At 45.1% G+C, this 22,003-nt stretch overlaps 1 protein-coding gene across 3 annotated transcripts in view; it reads right to left on the bottom strand.

Moving 5' to 3' along the window:
- The window catches only part of LOC140205711 (guanine nucleotide exchange factor VAV3), a 374,002-nt gene that overhangs the window by 199,481 nt on the left and 152,518 nt on the right, over positions 1–22,003 (bottom strand). For all 3 annotated transcript variants that reach the window (XM_072273243.1, XM_072273245.1, XM_072273244.1), the window contains one exon: positions 18,566–18,634. In XM_072273243.1, coding sequence (XP_072129344.1) covers positions 18,566–18,634 — 69 coding nt within the window. The remainder of the gene's footprint in view (positions 1–18,565; positions 18,635–22,003) is intronic.

Genomic DNA, 22,003 nt, shown 5'->3' with positions numbered 1-22,003 from the left:
ACAGGATGAGAAGCTGAGAAGCTGGCGCAGGGGGCAGGGCTTTAGGTTCCTGGATCATTGGGATCTCCTCTGGGGGGATATGACCTGTTCAAAAGTGACCCATTGCACCTGAACCCAAGGGGAACCAATATTCCTGTGGACAGCTTTGTCAAAGTTGTTGGGGAGGGTTTAAACTAATTTGGCAGGGGTTGTTAACTGGAGTGAAGTCACTCAGCAGAAGATGGATGGTAAAAAAAAGCAGAGATAGCGTGCAGTCGGACTGTTAGGGAAGGCAGGCAGATGATGGGACATAATTGGCATCAAATCAGTAGAAAGATGTGGCATAGCATCAGAAGATCATAAGACCATAAGACCATAAGACAAAGGAGCAGAAGTAGGCCATTCGGCCCATCGAGTCTGCTCTGCCATTTTATCATGAGCTGATCCATTTTCTCCTATTTAGTCCCACTCCTCACCATAACTTTTGATGCCCTGGCTACTCAGATACCTATCAATCTCTGCCTTAAATACACCCAATGACTTGGCCTCTACTGCTGCCCGTGGCAACAAATTCCATAGATTCACCACCCGCTGACTAAAAAAATTTCCTCACATTTCTGTTCTGAAAGGGCGCCCTTCAATCCTTAAGTCATGCCCTCTCGTACTAGACCCCCCCATCATGGGAAACAACTTTGCCACATCCACTCTGTCCAGCCTTTTAACATTCGAAATGTTTCTATGAGGTCTCCCCTCATTCTTCTAAACTCCAAGGAATACAGTCCAAGAGCAGACAAACGTTCCTCATATGTTAACCCTCTCATTCCCGGAATCATTCTAGTGAACCTTCTCTGTACCCTCTCCAACGTCAGCACATCCTTTCTTAAATAAGGAGACCAAAACTGCCCACAGTACTCCAAGTGAGGTCTCACCAGCGCCTTATAGAGCCTCAACATCACATCCCCGCTCCTATACTCTATTCCTCTAGAAATGAATGCCAACATTGCATTCGCCTTCTTCATTACTGACTCAACCTGGAGGTTAACTTTAAGGGTATCCTGTACGAGGACTCCCAAGTCCCGTTGCATCTCAGAACTTTGAATCCTTTCCCCATTTAAATAATAGTCTGCCCGTTTATTTTTTCTGCCAAAGTGCATAACCATACACTTTCCAACATTGTACTTCATTTGCCACTTCTCTGCCTATTCTTCTAATCTATCCGAGTCTCTCTGCAGACTCTCCATTTCCTCAGCACTACCGGCCCCTCCACCTATCTTTGTATCATCAGCAAACATAGCCACAAAACCATCTATTCTATAATCTAAATTGTTGATGTACAATGTGAAAAGAAGCGGCCCCAACACGGACCCCTGTGGAGCACCACTGGTAACCAGCAGCCAACCAGAATAGGATCCCTTTATTCCCACTCTCTGTTTCCAGCCAATCAGCCAACACTCTATCCAAGTATGTAACTTTCCCATAATTCCATGGGCTCTTATCTTGTTAAGTAGCCTCATGTGTGGCACCTTGTCAAAGGCCTTCTGAAAATCCAAATATACAACATCCACTGCATCTCCCTTGTCTAGCCTACTGGTAATTTCCTCAAAAAATTGTAATAGGTTTGTCAGGCAGGATTTTCCTTTAAGGAATCCATGCTGAGTTCTGCCTATCTTGTCATATGCCTCCAGGTACTCTGTAACCTCATCCTCGACAATCGACTCCAACAACTTCCCAACCACGGATGTCAAGCTAACAGGTCTATAATTTCCTTTTTGCTTCCTTGCCCCCTTCTTAAATAGCGGAGTGACATTTGCAATCTTCCAGTCCTCCGGAACCATGCCAGAATCTATCGACTTTTGTAAGATCATCGCTAATGCCTCCGCAATCTCCACAGCTACTTCCTTCAGAACGCGTGGGTGCATTCCATCTGGTCCAGGAGATTTATCTACCTTTAGCCTATTCAGCTTCCTGAGTACTTTCTCTGTCGTAATTGTGACTGCGCACACTTCTCTTCCCTGCCACCCTTGAGTGTCCGGTATACTGCTGTCTTCCTCAGTGAAGACTGATGCAAAATACTTGTTCAGTTCCTCTGCCATCTCCTCATCTCCCATTACAATTTCTCCAGCATCATTTTCTATTGGTCCTATATCGACTCTCACCTGTCTTTTACTCTTTATATACGTGAAAAAGCTTTTAGTATCCTCTTTGATATTATTTGCTAGCTTCCTTTCATAGTTAATCTTTTCCCTCTTAATGACCTTCTTGCTTTCCTTTCATAAGGTTTTAAAAACTTCCCAATCCTCTCTCTTCCCACTAATTTTTGCTTCCTTGTATGCCTTCTCTTTTGCTTTAACTTTAGCTTTGACTTCTCTTGTCAACCACGGTGGCCTCCTTTTTCCACTCGAAAATTTCTTCTTTTTTGGAATATACCTGTCTTGTACATTCCTCATTTCTCGCATAAACTCCAGCCACTGCTGCTCTGCCGTCTTTCCCGCCAGTGTCCCTTTCCAATCAACTTTGACCAGTTCCTCTCTCATGCCACTGTAATTTCCTTTACTCCACTGAAATACCGATACATCAGATTTCGGCTTCCCTTTTTCTAATTTCACAGTGAATTCAATCATGTTATGATCACTGCCTCCTAAGGGTTCCTTCACCTCAATCTCTCCAAACACCTCCGGTTCATTACACAATACCCAACCCAGTACAGCCGATCCTCTAGTAGGCTCAACAACAAACTGTTCTAAAAAGCCATCTCACAGACATTCCACAAATTCTCTCTCTTGAGATCCAGTGCTGACCTGATTTTCCCAATCCACTCGCATGTTAAAATCCCCCACAATTATCATAACACTGCCCTTCTGACAAGCCTTTTCTATTTCCAGTTGTAATTTGTAGTCCACATCTCTGCAGCTGTTTGGAGGCCTATAAATAACTGCCATCAGGGTCCTTTTACCCCTGCTATTCCTTAGCTCAACCCATAAAGATTCTGCACCTTCCAATCCTATATCACCTCTTTCTAATGATTTAATATCATTTCTTACCAATAAAGCCACGTCTCCCTCTCTGCCTACCTTCCTATCCTTCTGATACACCGTGTATGCTTGGACGTTCAGCTCCCAGAGACATGCATCCTTTAGCCAGGTCTCTGTGATGGCCACAATATCATATCTGCCAATCTGTAGCTGTACAACAAGATCATCCACCTTATTCCTTATGCTGCGTGCATTTAAGTACAACACCTTAAGACCAGTATTTGATACTTTTTGCTTTGATTTCACTGCAACTTTATTGCACTGTAACTCATCCCAATGGCTACAAATTTGCCCCATCACCTGCCTGTCTTTCCTGACATCTTTACTGCTCACTATCTTAGATTTATTTCTGTTTTCCCCTTCCTCCGCTCTATCATTCCGGTTCCCATCCCCCTGCCAAATTAGTTTAAACCCTCCCTAACAGCTCTATTAAACTTTCCCGCCAGGATATTGGTCCCCTTCGGGTTTAGGTGTTGAATTCTTGTTAAGAAACTGCAAGGGTAAAAAGACCCTGAAGGCGGTTATATACAGTACTCCCAACAGTAACTGGGATGTGGACCACAGATTACAACAGTACATAGAACAGGTGTGTCACAAGGACAATGGGGATAGTCATGGGAAATTTCAACATGCAGGTCAATTGGAAAAATCAGGTTGGAAATAGTTCTCAAGAGAATGAGTTTGTTGAATGCCTATAAGATGGCATTTCAGAGCATTTTGTCATTGAACCTACTAGATCAGCTACACTGGACTGGGTGTTATGTTATGAAACTGAGGTGATTAGGGAGCTGAAGGTAAAAGAACCCTGATGAAGCAGTGATCACAATATGATTGAGTTCAACGTGAAATTTGATAGAGAGAGAGTGAAGTCTAATGTAACAGTATTTCAGTGGAGTAAAGGAAATTACTGTGGTATGAGAGAGGAGTTGGCCAAAATAAATCGGAAGGAGATTCTGGCAGGGATGACAGCAGATTAGCAAGAGCTTGTGTTTCTGGGAAAAATGAGGAAGGTGGAGGATAGAAGGAATATTCAAATGGCAAAATAGTACAACCGTGGCTGACAAGCGAAGTCAAAGCTACTGTAAAAGAGAAAGAGAGGGCATACAACAAAGCAAAAATCAGCAGGAATATAAAGGATTGGGAAGCTTTTAAAACCCTACAGAGAGGAACTAAAAGAACCATTAGGAGGGAAAAGTTGAAACATGAAGGCAAATTGTCAAACAATATCAAAGTGGATAGAAAAAGCTTTTTCAGGTACTTAAAAAATAAAAGAGAGGTGACAGTGGTTATAGAACCGCTAGAAAATGAGTCCAAAGACCAAGAGATGGCATATGAACTAAATGAGCATTTTGCATCAGTCTTCACTGCAGAAGACACTATCAGTGTGCCAGATGATGAAGGGTGTGAGGGAAGAGAAATGAGTATAGTTACTATTACAAGGGAGAAGGTGCTCAAAAGGCTGAATGACTTGAGGGTACATAAGTCACCCACACTAGATGAACTGCACTCTAGGATTCTGAAAGAGGTAGCGTTAAAGCTTGAGAAAGCATTAGTAATGATCTTTCCAATATCATTCGACTCTGGCATGGTGCTAGAGGACTGTAAAATTGGAAATGTCGCTCCACTCTTTAAGAAAGGAAGAAGGCAACAGAAAGGAAATTACAGACTAGTTAGCCTGACCTCGATGTGTCTGAGAAGATGTTGGGAGTTAATTGTTAAGGATGAGTTTACGGAGTACTTGCTGACACAGGACAACATAGGACAAAGTCAGCATAGTTTACTTCAGGGAAAATCTTACCTGACGAAGGGGTTGGAACTCCTGATGTTGTATATTTGGACTTTCAGAAGGCCTTTGATAAGGTGCCACACATGAGGCTGCTTATGTTAAAAGCCCATGTTATTACAAAAAGTTACTAACATGGTTAGAGCATTGGCTGATTGGTAGGAAGCAGCAAGTGGGAATAAAAGGAACCTTATCTAATTGTCGGCCAGTGACTAGAGGTGTTCTGCAGGGGTCAGTGTTGGGATCACTTCTTTTATGCTGTATATAAATAATTTAGATGATGGAATAGATGGCTTTGTTGCCAAGTTTGCAGCTGATACGAAGATTGGTCGAGGGGCAAGTAGTGTTGAGGAAACAGATAGGCTGCAGAAGAACTTAGATAGATTAGGAGAATGGGTATGCAAGTGGCAAATGAAATACAATGTTGAAAAATGCATGATCAAGCATATTGGTAGTAGAAATAAATGTGAAGACTATTTTCTAAATGGGGAGAAAATCCAAAAGTCTGAGATGCAAAGGGACTTGGGAGTCCTTGTGCAGATCACCCTTAAGGTTAACTTGCAGGTAGAGTCGTTGGGGAGGAAGGCAAATGCAATGTTAACATTCATTTCAAGAGATCTAGAATACAAGAGCAGAGATGTGATGCTAAGGCTTTGTAAAGCCCTGTGAGGCCACACCTTGAGTATTGTGAACAGTTTTAACATAGAATATAGAATAGTACAGCACATTACAGGCCCTTCGGTCCACAATGTTGTGCCGACCCTCAAACCCTGCATCCCATATAACCCCCCCCCACCTTAAATTCCTCCATATACCTGTCTAGTAGTCTCTTAAACTTCACTAGTGTATCTGCCTCCACCACTGACTCAGGCAGTGCATTCCACGCACCAACCACTCGCTGAGTAAAAAACCTTCCTCTAATATCGCCTTGAACTTCCCACCCTTTACCTTAAAGCCATGTCCTCTTGTATTGAGCAGTGGTGCCCTGGGAAAGAGGCGCTGGCTATCCACTCCATCTAGTCCTCTTATTATCTTGTACACCTCTATCATGTCTCCTCTCATCTTCCTTCTCTCCAAAGAGTAAAGCCCTAGCTCCCTTAATCTCTGATCATAATGCATACTTTCTAAACTAGGCAGCATCCTGGTAAATCTCCTCTGTACCCTTTCCAATGCTTCCGCATCCTTCCTATAGTGAGGCGACCAGAACCGGACACAATACTACAATTGTGGCCTAACCAGAGTTTTATAGAGCTGCATCATTACATCATGACTCTTAAACTCTATCCCTCGACTTATGAAAACTAACACCCCATGGGCTTTCTTAACTACCCTATCCACCCGTCAGGCAACTTTCAGGGATCTGTGGACATGTACCCCCCAAATCCCTCTGCTCCTCCACACTACCAAGTATCCTGCCATTTACTTTGTACTCTGCCTTGGAGTTTGTCCTTCCAAAGTGTACCACCTCACACTTCTCCGGGTTGAACTCCATCTGCCACTTCTCAGCCCACTTCTGCATCCTATCAATGTCTCTCTGCAATCTTCGACAATCCTCTACACTATCTACAACACCACCAACCTTTGTGTCGTCTGCAAACTTGCCAACCCACCCTTCTACCCCAACATCCAGGTCGTTAATAAAAATCACGAAAAGTAGAGATCCCAGAACAGATCCTTGCGGGACACCACTAGTCACAATCCTTCAATCTGAGTGTACTCCCTCCACCACCACCCTCTGCCTTCTGCAGGCAAGCCAATTCTGAATCCACCTGGCCAAACTTCCCTGGATCCCATGCCTTCTGAATTTCTGAATAAGCCTACCGTGTGGAACCTTGTCAAATGCCTTACTAAAATCCATATAGACCACATCCACCGCACTACCCTCGTCTATATGCCTGGTCACCTCCTCAAAGAACTCTATCAGGCTTGTTAGACATGATCTGCCCTTCACAAAGCCATGCTGACTGTCCCTGATCAGACCATGATTCTCTAAATGCCTATAGATCCTATCTCTAAGAATCTTTTCCAACAGCTTTCCCACCACAGACGTAAGGCTCACTGGTCTATAATTACCCGGACTATCCCTACTACCCTTTTTGAACAAGGGGACAACATTGACCTCCCTCCAATTCTCCAGTACCATTCCCGTGGACAACGAGGACATAAAGGTCCTAGCCAGATGCTCAGCAATCTCTTCCCTCGCCTCATGGAGCAGCCTGGGGAATATTCCGTCAGGCCCCAGAGACTTACCCATCCTAATGTATTTTAACAACTCCAATACCTCCTCTCCCTTAATATCAACATGCTCCAGAACATCAACCTCACTCATTATGTCCTCACCATCATCAAGTTCCCTCTCATTGGTGAATACCGTAGAGAAGTATTCATTGAGGACCTCGCTCACTTCCACAGCCTCCAGGCACATCTTCCCACCTTTATCTCTAATCGGTCCTACCTTCACTCCTGTCATCCTTTTGTTCTTCACATAATTGAACTTGGGGGGGGGGGGGGGACTCATTGAAACTTTCGAATGCTGAAAGGCCTATACAGATTAGATGTGGAAAAGATGTTTCCCATGGTGGGCGAGTTTAGGACAGCCTGGTGTGATGAACTCCTAGGTTTGTCTTGCCGTGGACTGTCATTTTTAAGAGGGAGTGCCTGAGTGACGTCAGCCGCTGGCTTTCTCGGTTCCTGTTTGATTCTTACTAAGAGAAAGCGGGGCAGAGCTATGGGAGTCTGCAGTTTGTTTTGATCTAAGTAGGGACACTCACTCACTCACACACAGTCAGTCGCAGTTGGAATCGGAAAATGGTAGGAAGCCCATGACTAAGAGGTCACTGGTTGGAACTTCCGAGTGCCCACAAGGGTGGGTTGAGTATCGATCCAACACATTGATAAGTAGCTATCACGTTGTGTGATTGGGGCAACCTTGTGGAATCTACCTATGTGTGAACCCTTGCCTGGGTGGTAGTTCCCTTTGAAGACGGTACCCCTGTGATAAGCTACTATTGGTGATAATTCCTAAGTGGATTTGGAACGACAACGGGTAAAACCTACAGTGATTGTTATCCTGTTTACCACCGTGGAACACGACATAAAGGCCTTCTCTCAACAGTCACCTTGAATTACAAACACCTCCCTCGCATCATTTAATCTGTGGATGAACTGAGCTTTCATACCTGACTGTCTCAAGATTTTAAGCCTGGTGCCCCCCGCCCCCACCAAGCTCATTAGTTTGGGAGTTACATTTACTCATATGTATACTCATATCACGGTTAACTTTTGATTATTCTTGTTTAAGTTGCTATATTAGGTAGATACTAATAAAGGTAGTGGTTTTAACATCAAGACTCCAGGAGTAGTCTATTACTGCTGGTTCATTTTAAACCATTACTGGTACGTAACACAGGATAGAGGGGCGTCCATTTAAAACAGAGATGTGGAGAAATTTCTTTGGCCAGAGCATGGTGAACTTGTGGAATTTATTACCACAGGCAGTTGTGGAGGGCAGGGCATTGGGTGTATTTAAGGCACAGCTTGATAGGTTCTTGATTGGACATGGCAGGACTTTCATATGATGAAAGACTCGATGAACTAGGCTTATACTCGTTGGAATTTAGAAGATTGAGGGGGGATCTGATTGAAACGTATAAAATCCTAAAGGGATTGGACAGGCTAGATGCAGGAAGATTGTTCCCGATGTTGGGGAAGTCCAGAACGAGGGGTCTCAGTCTGAGGATAAAGGGGAAGCCTTTTAGGACTGAGATTAGGAAAAACTTCTTCACACAGAGAGTGGTGAATCTGTGGAATTCTCTGCCACAGGAAACAGTTCATTGGCTATATTTAAGAGGGAGTTAGGTATGGCCCTTGTGGCTGAAGGGATCAGGGGGTATGGAGGGAAGGCTGGTGCAGGGTTCTGAGTTGGATGATCAGCCATGACCATACTGAATGGTGGTGCAGGCTCGAAGGGCCGAATGGCCTACTCCTGCACCTATTTTCTATGTTTCTATGTTTCTATGTTACGGGGAGAAGGCCGGGAGTGGGGCTGAGGAGGGGAAAGAAGGATCAGCCTTAATTGAATTGCAGTGCAGACTCAATGGGCCAAATGGCCTAACTCTACTCCCATATCTTTTAGCCTTACAATTTTACAAGGATCAGAGTGGATCTTGGGAATGTGCGACAGAAAGCAAATGCTAATTGCAACAGTATTAGGCAAGAACTGTGGAGAGTAGTTTAGGAGAGGCTGTTTATGGGCAGTTCTACATCCGACAGTGGGAGTTGTTTAAAGAGCCGCTGGTCAAAATTCAGGACCATTATGTTCCTGTGAGGAAGGAAAGCAAGGATGACAAAGTTCAGTACCTTGCATGATGACAGTTGCAGCAAATCTAGTCAAACAGCAAAAAGAAATATATGTGATATCTAGGAAGCTGAAATTGGACTGGACCTTTCAGGAATATACAGGAAGCAGGAGAGAACTTAAACAGGAATCAGGAGGCTAAAAGGGGCCATGGAATACCCTTGGTGAGTGGCCAAGAGAATCCCAAAAAATTTTATTCACATGTTAAAAAGAGAATAGCTAGAGAGTAGGTAAAATCACTCAAGGAGAAAAATGCAAATTCATGACTGCAATCAGAGGAAGTTCACTGCATTGAACATAGAACACAGAATAGTACAGCACAGTACAGGCCCTTCCGCCCACAATGTTGTGCTGACCCTCAAACCCTGCCTCCCATATAAGCCCCCACCTTCAATTCCTCCATATACCTGTCTAGTAGTCTCTTAAACTTCACTAGTGTATCTGCCTCCACCACTGACTCAGGCAGTGCATTCCACACACCAACCACTCTCTGGGTAAAAAAACCTTCCTCTAATATCCCCCTTGAACTTCCCACCCCTTACCTTAAAGCAATGTCCTCTTGTATTGAGCAGTGGTGCCCTGGGAAAGAGGCGCTGGCTATCCACTCTATCTACTCCTCTTATTATCTTGTACACCTCTATCATGTCTCCTCTCATCCTCCTTCTCACCAAAGAGTAAAGCCTTAGCTCCCTTAATCTCTGATCATAATGCATACTTTCTAAACCAGGCAGCATCCTGGTAAATCTCCTCTGAACCCTTTCCAATGCTTCCACATCCTTCCTGTAGTGAGGTGACCAGAATTGGACACAGTACTCCAAGTGTGGCCTAACCAGAATTTTATAGAGCTGCATCAGTACATCACGACTCAAACTCTATCCATCGACTTATGAAAGCTAACACCCCATAAGCTTTCTTAACTACAACTATCCACCTGTGAGGCAACTTTTAGGGATCTGTGGACATGTACTCCGAGATCCCTCTGCTCCTCCAGACTACCAAGTATCCTGCCATTTACCTTGTACTCTGCCTTGGAGTTTGTCCTTCCAAAGTGTACAACATCACACTTCTCCGAGTTGAACTCCATCTGCCACTTCTCAGCCCACTTCTGCATCCTATCAATGTCTCTCTGCAATCTTTGACAATCCCCTACACTATCTACAAAACCACCAACCTTTGTGTCGTCTGCAAACTTGCCAACCCACCCTTCTACCCCAACATCCAGGTCGTTAATAAAAATCACGAAAAGTAGAGATCCCAGAACAGATCCTTGCGGGACACCACTAGTCACAATCCTTCAATCTGAATGTACTCCCTTCACCACCACCCTCTGCCTTCTGCAGGCAAGCCAATTCTGAATCCACCTGGCCAAACTTCCCTGGATCCCATGCCTTCTAACTTTCTGAATAAGCCTACTGTGTGGAACCTTGTCAAATGCCTTACTAAAATCCATATAGATCACATCCACTGCACTACCCTCATCTATCTGCCTGGTCACCTCGTCAAAGAACTCTATCAGGCTTGTTAGACACGATCTTCCCTTCACAAAGCCATGCTGACTGTCTCTGATCAGACCATGATTCTCTAAATGCCTATAGATCCTATCTCTAAGAATCTTTTCCAACAGCTTTCCCACTACAGACGTAAGGCTCACTGGTCTATAATTACCCGGAATATCCCTACTACCTTTTTTGAACAAGGGAACAACATTCGCCTCCCTCCAATCGTCCGGTACCATTCCCGTGGACAACGAGAACATAAAGATCCTAGCCAGAGGCTCAGCAATCTCTTCTCTCACCTCATGGAGCAGCCTGGGGGATATTCCGTCATGTCCTGGGGACTTATCTGTCCTAATGTATTTTAACAACTCCAACACCTCCTCTCCCTTAATATCAACATGCTCCAGAACATCAAACTCACTCATATTGTCCTCACTATCATCAAGTTCCCTCTCATTGGTGAATACCGAAGAGAAGTATTCATTGAGGACCTCGCTCACTTCCATAGCCTCCAGACACATCTTCCCATCTTTATCTCTAATCGGTCCTACCTTCACTCCTGTCATCCTTTTTTTCTTCACACAATTGAAGAATGCCTTGGGGTTTTCCTTTACCCTACTCGCCAAGGCCTTCTCATGCCCCCTTCTTGCTCTTCTCAGCCCCTTCTTAAGCTCCTTTCTTGCTTCCCTATATTCCTCAATAGACCCATCTGATCCTTGCTTCCTAAACCTCATGTATGCTGCCTTCTTCCACCTGACTAGATTTTCCACCTTACTTGTCACCCATGGTTCCTTCACCCTACCATTCTTTATCTTCCTCACCAGGACACATTTATCGCTTACATCCCGCAAGAGATCTCTAAACATCGACCACATGTCCATAGTACATTTCCCTGCAAAATCATCCCAATTCACACCCGCAATTCACAGCCTTATAGCCTTATAATTTGCCTTTCCCCAATTAAACATTTTCCTGTCCTCTTTGATTCTATCCTTTTCCATGATAATTATAAAGGCCAGGGAGCGGTGGTCACTGTCCCCCAGATGCTCACCCACTGAGAGATCTGTGACCTGACCCGGTTCATTACCTAATACTAGATCTAGTATGGCATTCCCCCTGGTCGGCCTGTCCACGTACTGTGACAGGAATCCATCCTGGACACACGTAACAAACTCTGCCCCATCTAAACCCTTGGAACTAATCAGGTGCCAATCAATATTAGGGAAGTTAAAGTCACCCATGATAACAACCCTGTTATTTTTGCACCTTTCCAAAATCTGCCTCCCAATCTGCTCCTCTGTATCTCTGCTGCTACCAGGGGGCCTATAGAATACCCCCAGTAGAGTAACTGCTCCCTTCCTGTTCCTGACTTCCACCCATATTGACTCAAAAGAGGATCCTGCTACAGTACCCAACCTTTCTGTAGCTGTAATAGTATCCCTGACCAGTAATGCCACCCCTCCTCCCCTTTTTCCGCCCTCTCTATACCTTTTAAAGCACCGAAATCCAGGAATATTGTGAATCCATTCCTGCCCTGGTGCCAGCCAAGTCTCTGTAATGGCCACTACATCATAATTCCATGTATGTATCCAAGCTCTCAGTTCATCACCTTTGTTCCTGATGCTTCTTGCATTGAGGTACACACATTTTAGCCCTTCTACCTTACTGTCTCTACACCGTTTATTCTGCTTCTCTTTCCTCAAAGCCTCTCTGTATGTTGGATCTGGCTTTACTCCATGCACTTCTTTCACTGCTCTATCGCTCTGGGTCCCATCCCCCTCGCAAATTAGTTTAAACCCTCCCGAACCACGCTAGCAAACCTACCTGCAAGGATATTGCTCCCCCTCGAGTTCAGGTGCAACCCATCCAATCTGTACAGGTCCCACCTTCCCCAGAAGAGATCCCAATGATCTAAAAATCTAAAACCCTGCTCCCTGCACCAACTCCTCAGCCACGCCTTCAAGTGCCATCTCCTCCAATTCTTACCATCTCTGTCACGTAGCACTGGCAGCAATCCTGAGAACGTCACCCTTGAGGTCCTGTTCTTCAGCCTTCTGCCTAATTCCGGAAACTCACACTTCAGGACCTCATCCCTCTTCCTGCCTATGTCGTGGGTCCCAACGTGTATCACGACTTCTGGTTGCTTTCTCTCTCGTACCAGGATGTCGTGCACCCGGTCAGAGACATCCCGGACCCTGGCACCCGGGAGGCAACAAACCATGCGGGTGTCCTTCTCACGTCCACAAAATCTCCTGTCTGCTCCCCTGACTATAGAGTCTCCAATGACGACAGCTCTCCTCTTCTCCGTCCCACCCTTCTGCACCACAGGGTCAGACTCAGTGCCGGAGGCCCTGCCACCGTGGCTCACACCTGGTCGGTCGTCCCCGCCAGCAGTATCCAGGATGGTAAACTTATTATTCAGGGGAATGGCTACAGGGGTGCTCGGCACTACCTGTCTGCTCACCTTCGCTTTTTCCCCTCTGACTGTCACCCAACGACCTGCTTCCAACAGCCTGGGTGTGACTACCTCCCTGTAGCTCTCATCTATGACTGCCTCATTCTCCCTTATGAGTCGAAGGTCATCCAGCTGCTGCTCCAAATTCCTTACACGGTCTTCCAAATCGCCCAGCCGTATGCACTTCTGGCAGATGTGACTCTGCTGGAGAGGGGCTTTCCCCCAAGACTGCCACATCTCACATGAGAGGCACATCACCGTCTCAGGAGACATTGTAAAAACTAACTGCGAGCTAGCTTGTCCTCCGCCTCTTCTCATCGAAGCCTCTCGAGTCAAAGCCTCAAAGCTCCACTCCTTCACTGGCCCACTCACGCTCTGGCCGCTTTCCACTGGCTGCTTCGCTTGAGCTATCCCTCTATTTATCTGTTTGAGCTTTTCAAAATGTTTGATATTCACCAAGTAGAACATAGAGTCATCGAAAAGTACAGCACAGAAACAGGACCTTTGACCCATCTAGTCCATGCTGAAGCATTTAAACTACTTACTTGGATCAAACTGCACCAGGCCCATAAATCATAGGAGTAGAACTAGGCCATTCAGCCCATCATTCTGCTCTGCCATTCCAGCCTGGCTAATCCCTGATTCCACTCAACCCTATACACCTGCCTTCTTGCCATATTCTTTGATGCCCTAAACAATCAGGAAACAATCAACTTTCACCTTAAGTATACCCATGGACTTGGGACGATCACTCTCCATATCCCTGCTATCTATTTACCTATCCAAACTTCTCTTAAACATTGAAATCAAAATCGCATCTATCACTTGCTCTGGCAACTCGTTCCACACTCTCACCACCCTCTGAGTAAAGAGGTTTCCCCTCATTAACCCTTAAACATTTCATCTTTTACCCATAACCTCTGGTTGTAGTCCCACCTATCCTCAGTAGAAAAAACCTGCTTGCATTTACCCTATCTATGCCCCTCATAATTTTGTCTACTTCTATCAAATCTCCCTTCAATCTTCTACATTCCAAGTCCTAATCAATTCAATCTTCACTTATTATTCAGATCATCCAGTCCTGCCAACACACTTGTAAATTTTCTCTGTACTCTTTCAACATTATTTACATCTTTCCTATAGGTAGGTGACTGAGAGTGCACACAACATTCCAATTTAGGCCTCATCAATGTCTTGTACAACTTCAGCATAACATCCCATCTTCTGTACTCAATTCTTTTGATTCATGAAGGGCAATGTGTCAAAACCTTTCTTTGCAACCCCATCTACTTTCAATGAAGGACAGGAAAGATAGTGAGATTGGACAGGGTAATGGTACTACTGGAGTTAATGCTATTTGGTCAAAGAGTCAGTGATATAAACTTTCAACCCAACTCATCCATGCCAACCAAATTCCCATCTAAACTAGACCGATTTGCGTGCCATTGGTCAAAGTCCCTTTAAACCTTTCCTATCCATCTACCTGTCCAAACATATTGCTAATGTACCTACCTCAACCAGTTCCTCATGAAGCTTATTCAATATACTGATCATTCTCTGAATGAAAAAGTTGGTCGTCAAGTTCCCATTAAATCCCTCAACCTCTCTCCAAAGCTGAGTCCCTTGAGTCCTGACAACATCCTCGTAAATCCTCTCTGCACTCTTTCTGACTTAATGGCATTTCCTATTGCAAGGTGACCAAAACTGAACACAGTATACCAAATGCAGTCCCACCAACCTCTTGTACAACTATGACATAACATCCCAACTTCTGACAAAAGCCAGCATGTCAGGAGCCTTCCACAATATCTACCTGTGACTTCACTTTCAGGAAACCATATATTGTACTCCAAAGTCTCTCTGTTCTACAACACTTTCCAGATGCCTACCATTTGCTGTGAAGGTCCTAAAATACAACACTATGTACGAATCTGAATTAAACTCCATTTGTCATTCCTTTTCCATTTTACCAAGCTGATCAAGATGCCTTAGTATATCCGGAAACTGCTTCACTGTCAATGATACCATCTGTTTTAGAGTCATCTGCAAACTCAATAACCATGCCAGGTACATGCTCATCTAAATTGCTGAAATACATGACAAACAACATAAGGTCCACCAACACAATTCACAAACCTCCAGTCCAGAACAAAAAAGCTTTGCTGTAGAACATAAGACAGAATTAGGCCATTTGGTCAATCAAGTCTTCTCCACCATTTCATCATGACTGATCCAGTTGTCCTCTTAGCCCCAAACTCCAGCCTTCTCCTAATATCTCCTCATGCCCTAACCAATTAAGAATCTATCAACCTCTGCCTAAAATATACATAAAGACTTAGCCCCTACAACTGCCCGTGGCCAGATTCATCATTCTCTGGCTAAAGAAGCTAACATCCCATAAGCTTTCTTAACTACCTTATCCACCTGTGAGGCAACTTTCAGGGATCTGTGGACATGTACCCCCAGATCCCTCTGCTCCTCCACACTACCAAGTATCCTGCCATTTACTTTGTACTCTGCCTTGGAGTTTGTCCTTCCAAAGTGTACCACCTCACACTTCTCTGGGCTGAACTCCATCTGCCACTTCTCAGCCCACTTCTGCATCCTATCAATGTCTCTCTGCAATCTTTGACAATCCCCTACACTATCTACAACACCACCAACCTTTGTGTCATCTGCAAACTTGCCAACCCACCCTTCTACCCCCATATCCAGGTCTTTAATAAAAATCATGAAAAGTAGAGGTCCCAGAACAGATCCTTGTGGGACACCACTAGTCACAATCCTCCAATCTGAATGTACTCCCTCCACCACCACCCTCTGCCTTCTGCAGGCAAGCCAATTCTGAATCCACCTGGCCAAACTTCCATGGATCCCATGCCTTCTAACTTTCTGAATAAGCCTACCGTGTGGAACCTTGTCAAATGCCTTACTAAAATCCATATAGATCACATCCACTGCACTATCCTCATCTACATGCCTGGTCACCTCCTCAAAGAACTCTATCAGGCTTGTTAGACATGATCTGCCCTTCACAAAGCCATGCTGACTGTCCCTGATCAGACCATGATTCTCTAAATGCCTATAGATCCTATTCTAAGAATCTTTTCCAACAGCTTTCCCACCACAGACGTAAGACTCACTGGTCTATAATTACCCGGACTATCCCTACTACCCTTTTTGAACAAGGGGACAACATTCGCCTCCCTCCAATCCTCCGGTACTATTCCCGTGGACAGCGAGGACATAAAGATCCTAGCCAGAGGCTCAGCAATCTCTTCTCTCGCCTCGTGGAGCAGCCTGGGGAATATTCTGTCAGACCCCGGGGACTTATCTGTCCTAATGTATTTTAACAACTCCAACACCACCTTTCCCTTAATATCAACATGCTCCAGAACATCAAACTCACTCATATAGTCCTCACCATCATCAAGTTCCCTCTCATTGGTGAATACCGAAGAGAAGTATTCATTGAGGACCTCATTCACTTCCACAGCCACCAGGCACATCTTCCCACCTTTATCTCTAATCGGTCCTACCTTCACTCCTGTCATCCTTTTTTTCTTCACAGAATTGAAGAATGCCTTGGGGTTTTCCTTTACCCTACTTGCCAAGGCCTTCTCATGCCCCCTTCTTGCTCTTCTCAGCCCCTTCTTAAGCTCCTTTCTTGCTTCCCTATATTCCTCAATAGACCCATCTGATCCTTGCTTCCTAAACCTCATGTATGCTGCCTTCTTCCACCTGACTAGATTTTCCACCTCACTTGTCACCCATGGTTCCTTCACGCTACCATTCTTTATCTTCATCACCAGGACAAATTTATCCCTAAAATCCTGCAAGAGATCTCTAAACATCAACCACATGTCCATAGTACATTTCCCTGCAAAAACATCATCCCAATTCACACCCGCAAGTTCTAGCCTTATAGCCTCATAATTTGCCTTTCCCCAATTAAAAATTTTCCTATCCTCTCTGATTCTATCCTTTTCCATGATAATGCTAAAGGCCAGGGACAGTGGTCACTGTCCCCCAGATGCTCACCCACTGAGAGATCTGTGACCTGACCCGGTTCATTACCTAGTACTAGATCTAGTATGGCATTCCCCCTGGTCGGCTTGTCCACATACTGTGACAGGAATCCGTCCTGGACACACTTAACAAACTCTGCCCCATCTAAACCCTTGGAACTAATCAAGTGCCAATCAATATTAGGGAAGTTAAAGTCACCCATGATAACAACCCTGTTATTTTTGCACCTTTCCAAAATCTGCCTCCCAATCTGCTCCTCTGTATCTCTGCTGCTACCAGGGGGCCTATAGAATACCCCCAGTAGAGTAACTGCTCCCTTCCTGTTCCTGACTTCCACCCATATTGACTCAAAAGAGGATCCTGCTACATTACCCACCCTTTCTGTGGCTGTAATAGTATCCCTGACCAGTAATGCCACCCCTCCTCCCCTTTTTCCACCCTCCCTATCCCTTTTAAAGCACTGAAATCCAGGAATATTGAGAATCCATTCCTGCCCTGGTGCCAACCAAGTCTCTGTAATGGCCACTACATCATAATTCCATCTATGTATCCAGGCTCTCAGTTCATCACCTTTGTTCCTGATGCTTCTTGCATTGAGGTACACACATTTCAGCTCTTCTACCTTACTGTCTTTACACCATTTATTCTGCTTCTCTTTCCTCAAAGCCTCTCTATATGTTAGATCTGGCTTTACTCCATGCATTTCTTTCACTGCTCTATCGCTCTGGGTCCCATCCCCCTTGAAAATTAGTTTAAACCCTCCCGAACCACGCTAGCAAACCTACCTGCAAGGATATTACTCCCCCTCGAGTTCAGGTGCAACCCATCCAATCTGTAGAGGTCCCACCTTCCCCAGAAGAGATCCCAATGATCTAAAAATCTAAAACCCTGCTCCCTGCACCAACTCCTCAGCCACGCATTCAACTGCCATCTTCTCCAATTCTTACCATCTCTGTCACGTAGCACTGTCAGCAATCCTGAGAACGCCACCCTTGAGGTCCTGTTCTTCAGCCTTCTGCCTAGTTTCTGACCTCAGGACCTCACCCTTCTTCCTGCCTATGTCGTTGGTCCCAACACGTATCACGACTTCTGATTGCTTTCCCTCTCGTACCAGGATGCCGTGCACCAAAGACCCATTTGTGCTTTAGTACAGGCTTCGTGCCCCAATTGTGCTTTAGCATGTGCTCTGTAGTTCTGTACCCAAATAGTAGGGGCTCACGGGTTCTGCCTAAAGACCCAGTTGTGCTTTAGTACAGGCTCTGTGCACAAAGATCCAGTTGTGATGTAGTATGCGATCTGTGGTTATGTATCCAAAGACCCAGTTCTGATTCAGTACCGGCTCTGTGCTCGAAGACACAGTTCTGATTCAGTACGGGCTCTGTGCTCAAAGACGCAGTTGTGATGCAGAGGCTCCTCCCTTCATCATCCTCTCACCTTCATGGCATCCAGTGCCAGGCGCAGATTGACCTTTTCTTGTCTCTCAGTGGTTTGTTTCGCCAGTTCCTGCAACATCAGAGATGTGGGTTAAACACCTGATTGGATACTGGAGTTCACCCAGGCTACTCTCCCCGAAAACTTAGCCAATCAGTCTTGCTGTATCTTCCTTTTTCCCAATCTATCACCATTCTGAGAATCCATTTCCCAGATTTACCATAAGTAATCTCACATTTGCATCTACAAGTTACATCTGCCATGCAGATACTCATTCACCCCTTTTGTCTCAATCACATTAAAACTTCTTGGCATCCTCCAACTCCTCAGAACTATGCTTCATACCATCCCCACCTCACCCCAGCCCCAACACATCAATTGTATTCCTGTCATCTGCAAACTTACAATTCATTCTCTCATCCAGCTCATTCATATAACTTATGAAGAGTGGGATCCCTGCAGCTCCCAATTGCTCTCTGCCCACCACCTGTCAACAGAGCTCTTCACTCTAAATTTATTTCCACTCAAGCAACACACATCAAAGTTGCTGGTGAACGCAGCAGGCCAGGCAGTATCTCTAGGAAGAGGTACAGTCGACGTTTCAGGCCGAGACCCTTCGTCAGGACTAAATGAAGGAAGAGTGAGTAAGAGATTTGAAAGTTGGAGGGGGAGGGGGAGATCCAAAATGATAGGAGAAGACAGAAGGGGGAGGGATGGAGCCAAAAGCTGGACAGGTGATAGGCAAAAGGGATACGAGAGGATCATGGGACAGGAGATCTGGGAAGAAAGACAAGGGCGGGGGGGGAACCCAGAGGATGGGCAAGGGGTATATTCAGAGGGACAGAGGGAGAAGAAGGAGAGAGAGAGAAAGAATGTGTGTATAAAAATAAATAACAGATGGGGTACGAGGGGGAGGTGGGGCATTAGCGGAAGTTAGAGAAGTCAATGTTCATGCCATCAGGTTGGAGGCTACCCAGACGGAATATAAGGTGTTGTTCCTCCAACCTGAGTGTGGCTTCATCTTTACAGTAGAGGAGGCCGTGGATAGACATGTCAGAATGGGAATGGGATGTGGAATTAAAATGTGTGGCCACTGGGAGATCCTGCTTTCTCTGGCGGACAGAGCGTAGGTGTTCAGCAAAGCGGTCTCCCAGTCTGCGTCGGGTCTCGCCAATATATAAAAGGCCACATTGGGAGCACCGGGAGCCTTCTATATATTGGCGAGACCCGATGCAGACAGGGAGACCGCTTTGCTGAATACCTACGCTCTGTCCGCCAGAGAAAGCAGGATCTCCCAGTGGCCACACATTTTAATTCCACATCCCATTCCCATTCTGACATGTCTATCCACGGCCTCCTCTATTGTAAAGATGAAGCCACACTCAGGTTGGAGGAACAACACCTTATATTCTGTCTGGGTAGCCTCCAACCTGATGGCATGAACATCGACTTCTCTAACTTCCGCTAATGCCCCAATTCCCCCTCGTACCCCATCTGTTATTTATTTTTGTACACACATTCTTTCTCTCACTCTCCTTTTTCTCCCTCTGTCCCTCTGAATATACCCCTTGCCCATCCTCTGGGTTCCCCCCCCCCCGTCTTTCTTCCCAGACCTCCTGTCCCATGATCCTCTCGTATCCCCTTTGCCAATCACCTGTCCAGCTCTTGGTTCCACTCCTGTCTTCTCCTATCGTTTTGGATCTCCCCCTCCCCCTCCAACTTTCAAATCTCTTACTAGTTCTTCCTTCAGTTAGTCCTGACGAAGAGTCTCGGCCTGAAACGTCGACTGTACCTCTTCCTAGAGATGCTGTCTGGCCTGCTGCGTTCACCAGCAACTTTGATGTGTGTTACTTGAATTTCCAGCATCTGCAGAATTCCTGTTGTTTTTATTTCCATTCAACTAGTTTTCAATCTATGACAAAATATTACACCATGTGTTTCAACTTGATCCAATCATACACCTGTGGCCTAATCCTTCTGCAAGTTGAACTTAAAGACAGAGTACAATGTTAATGGATAGATTTTTACCAGCGTGGAAGAACAGAGGGATCTTGGGGTCCATTTCATGGATTCCTCAAAGTACAAGTTGATAGCACGGTTAAAAAGGGATATGGTGTGTTGTTCTTCATTGGTTGAGGGATTGAGTTCAAGATCCACAAGGTAATGTTGTAGCTCTTTAAAACTCTGGTTAGGCCACACTTGGAATATTCTGTTCAGTTCTGGTGGCCTCATTATAAAAACGATGTGGAAGCTTTAGAGCGGGCGCAGAGATTTACCAGGACGCTGCCTGGAGTAGAGAGCATGTCATATGAGGACAGGCTGAGCAAACTAGGACATTTCTCTCTAGAGCGAAGGAGGATGAAGGGTGTCTTGATAGAGGCATATAAGATTACGAGAGGCAAGAGACTGTTTCCTAAGGTGGCAATGGCCACCAGAAGACTTCTGTTTAAGGTGAGTAAGATGAGTGGAGAAAGTTTCAGGGGATAGGTCAAAGGTGTTTTTTTTTAAACAGAGAGCGGTTGGTGCCTGGAATGTACTGTCAGGTAGAAAATGAGACAATAAAGGCATTTAAGAGACTTAGATGGGCATATAATTGTAAATATAGAGGGTTGAGCTGTGCAGGAGAGAAGCATTAGATTGATTGTGGAGTAGTTTTAATACGTTGTGCAAAGGGTTTGTATTGATCTGTGTTCTATGTACATCACATCCACTGATTCTCCTCATCTGTTCTATTACATTTAGTAATGCCATCTTTCTTAATGCACCAGAAACAAGCTGACCAAGAAGATTCTCTGTACAGAGCGTAAAACCTTGGATGAAGAGTCTAGACCAGGTGTTCCCAACCTTTTTTATGTTATGGACCAACACCATTAATGGACCCCAGGAAGCGAAACCCCTAGTCTAGACACTTGCTGATTTCTCTCTCCGTAGATGCCATTTAACCATGAACAACTTCTCTTGTCTCCAATCACTTTCTGCAAATCCAGCAAGTAGCCACAGGCCTCTGCTATGCCTGTGCTTTTGTTTGCTACATAGAACATTGCTTTGTTGATTGGAATACTGTGCAGACGCGACAGAAATATTCCAGGCGCAGATCAAGCAAAGGCGTTTTCGACAGAAGTCATTGATTGGAGTACTGCATAAATGCAACAAAGTGTTCCCACACAAGTCCAGTGAAGAGCCTAAAAAGCCCAGACTCTATAAAAGAGGGGTACCATCTAGTGGAGCAGTCATTATCGGAGTAGTCTGAGTCAGAGTAATGGGGCTTTGGCTCAACAAGGCTTCGGTGAGAACAGGCGAAGGCAAGGTAAGAAGTTCATTTCTTACTTCTTATTTGTTTTTCTAACTTAACTCTTGAGAAAATAGGGGGCATGTCTACAGAGCCAGTGTTCTGTTCTAGGTGTCAGATGTGGGATTTCCAGGAGACTACCACCCTCCCCG

Source organism: Mobula birostris, chromosome 12, assembly GCF_030028105.1.
Source record: "Mobula birostris isolate sMobBir1 chromosome 12, sMobBir1.hap1, whole genome shotgun sequence".
NCBI classification, from domain to species: domain Eukaryota; kingdom Metazoa; phylum Chordata; class Chondrichthyes; order Myliobatiformes; family Myliobatidae; genus Mobula; species Mobula birostris.
The sequence above is the reverse complement of the archived record's forward strand: the minus strand, read 5'-3'. Positions and strand labels throughout refer to the sequence as shown.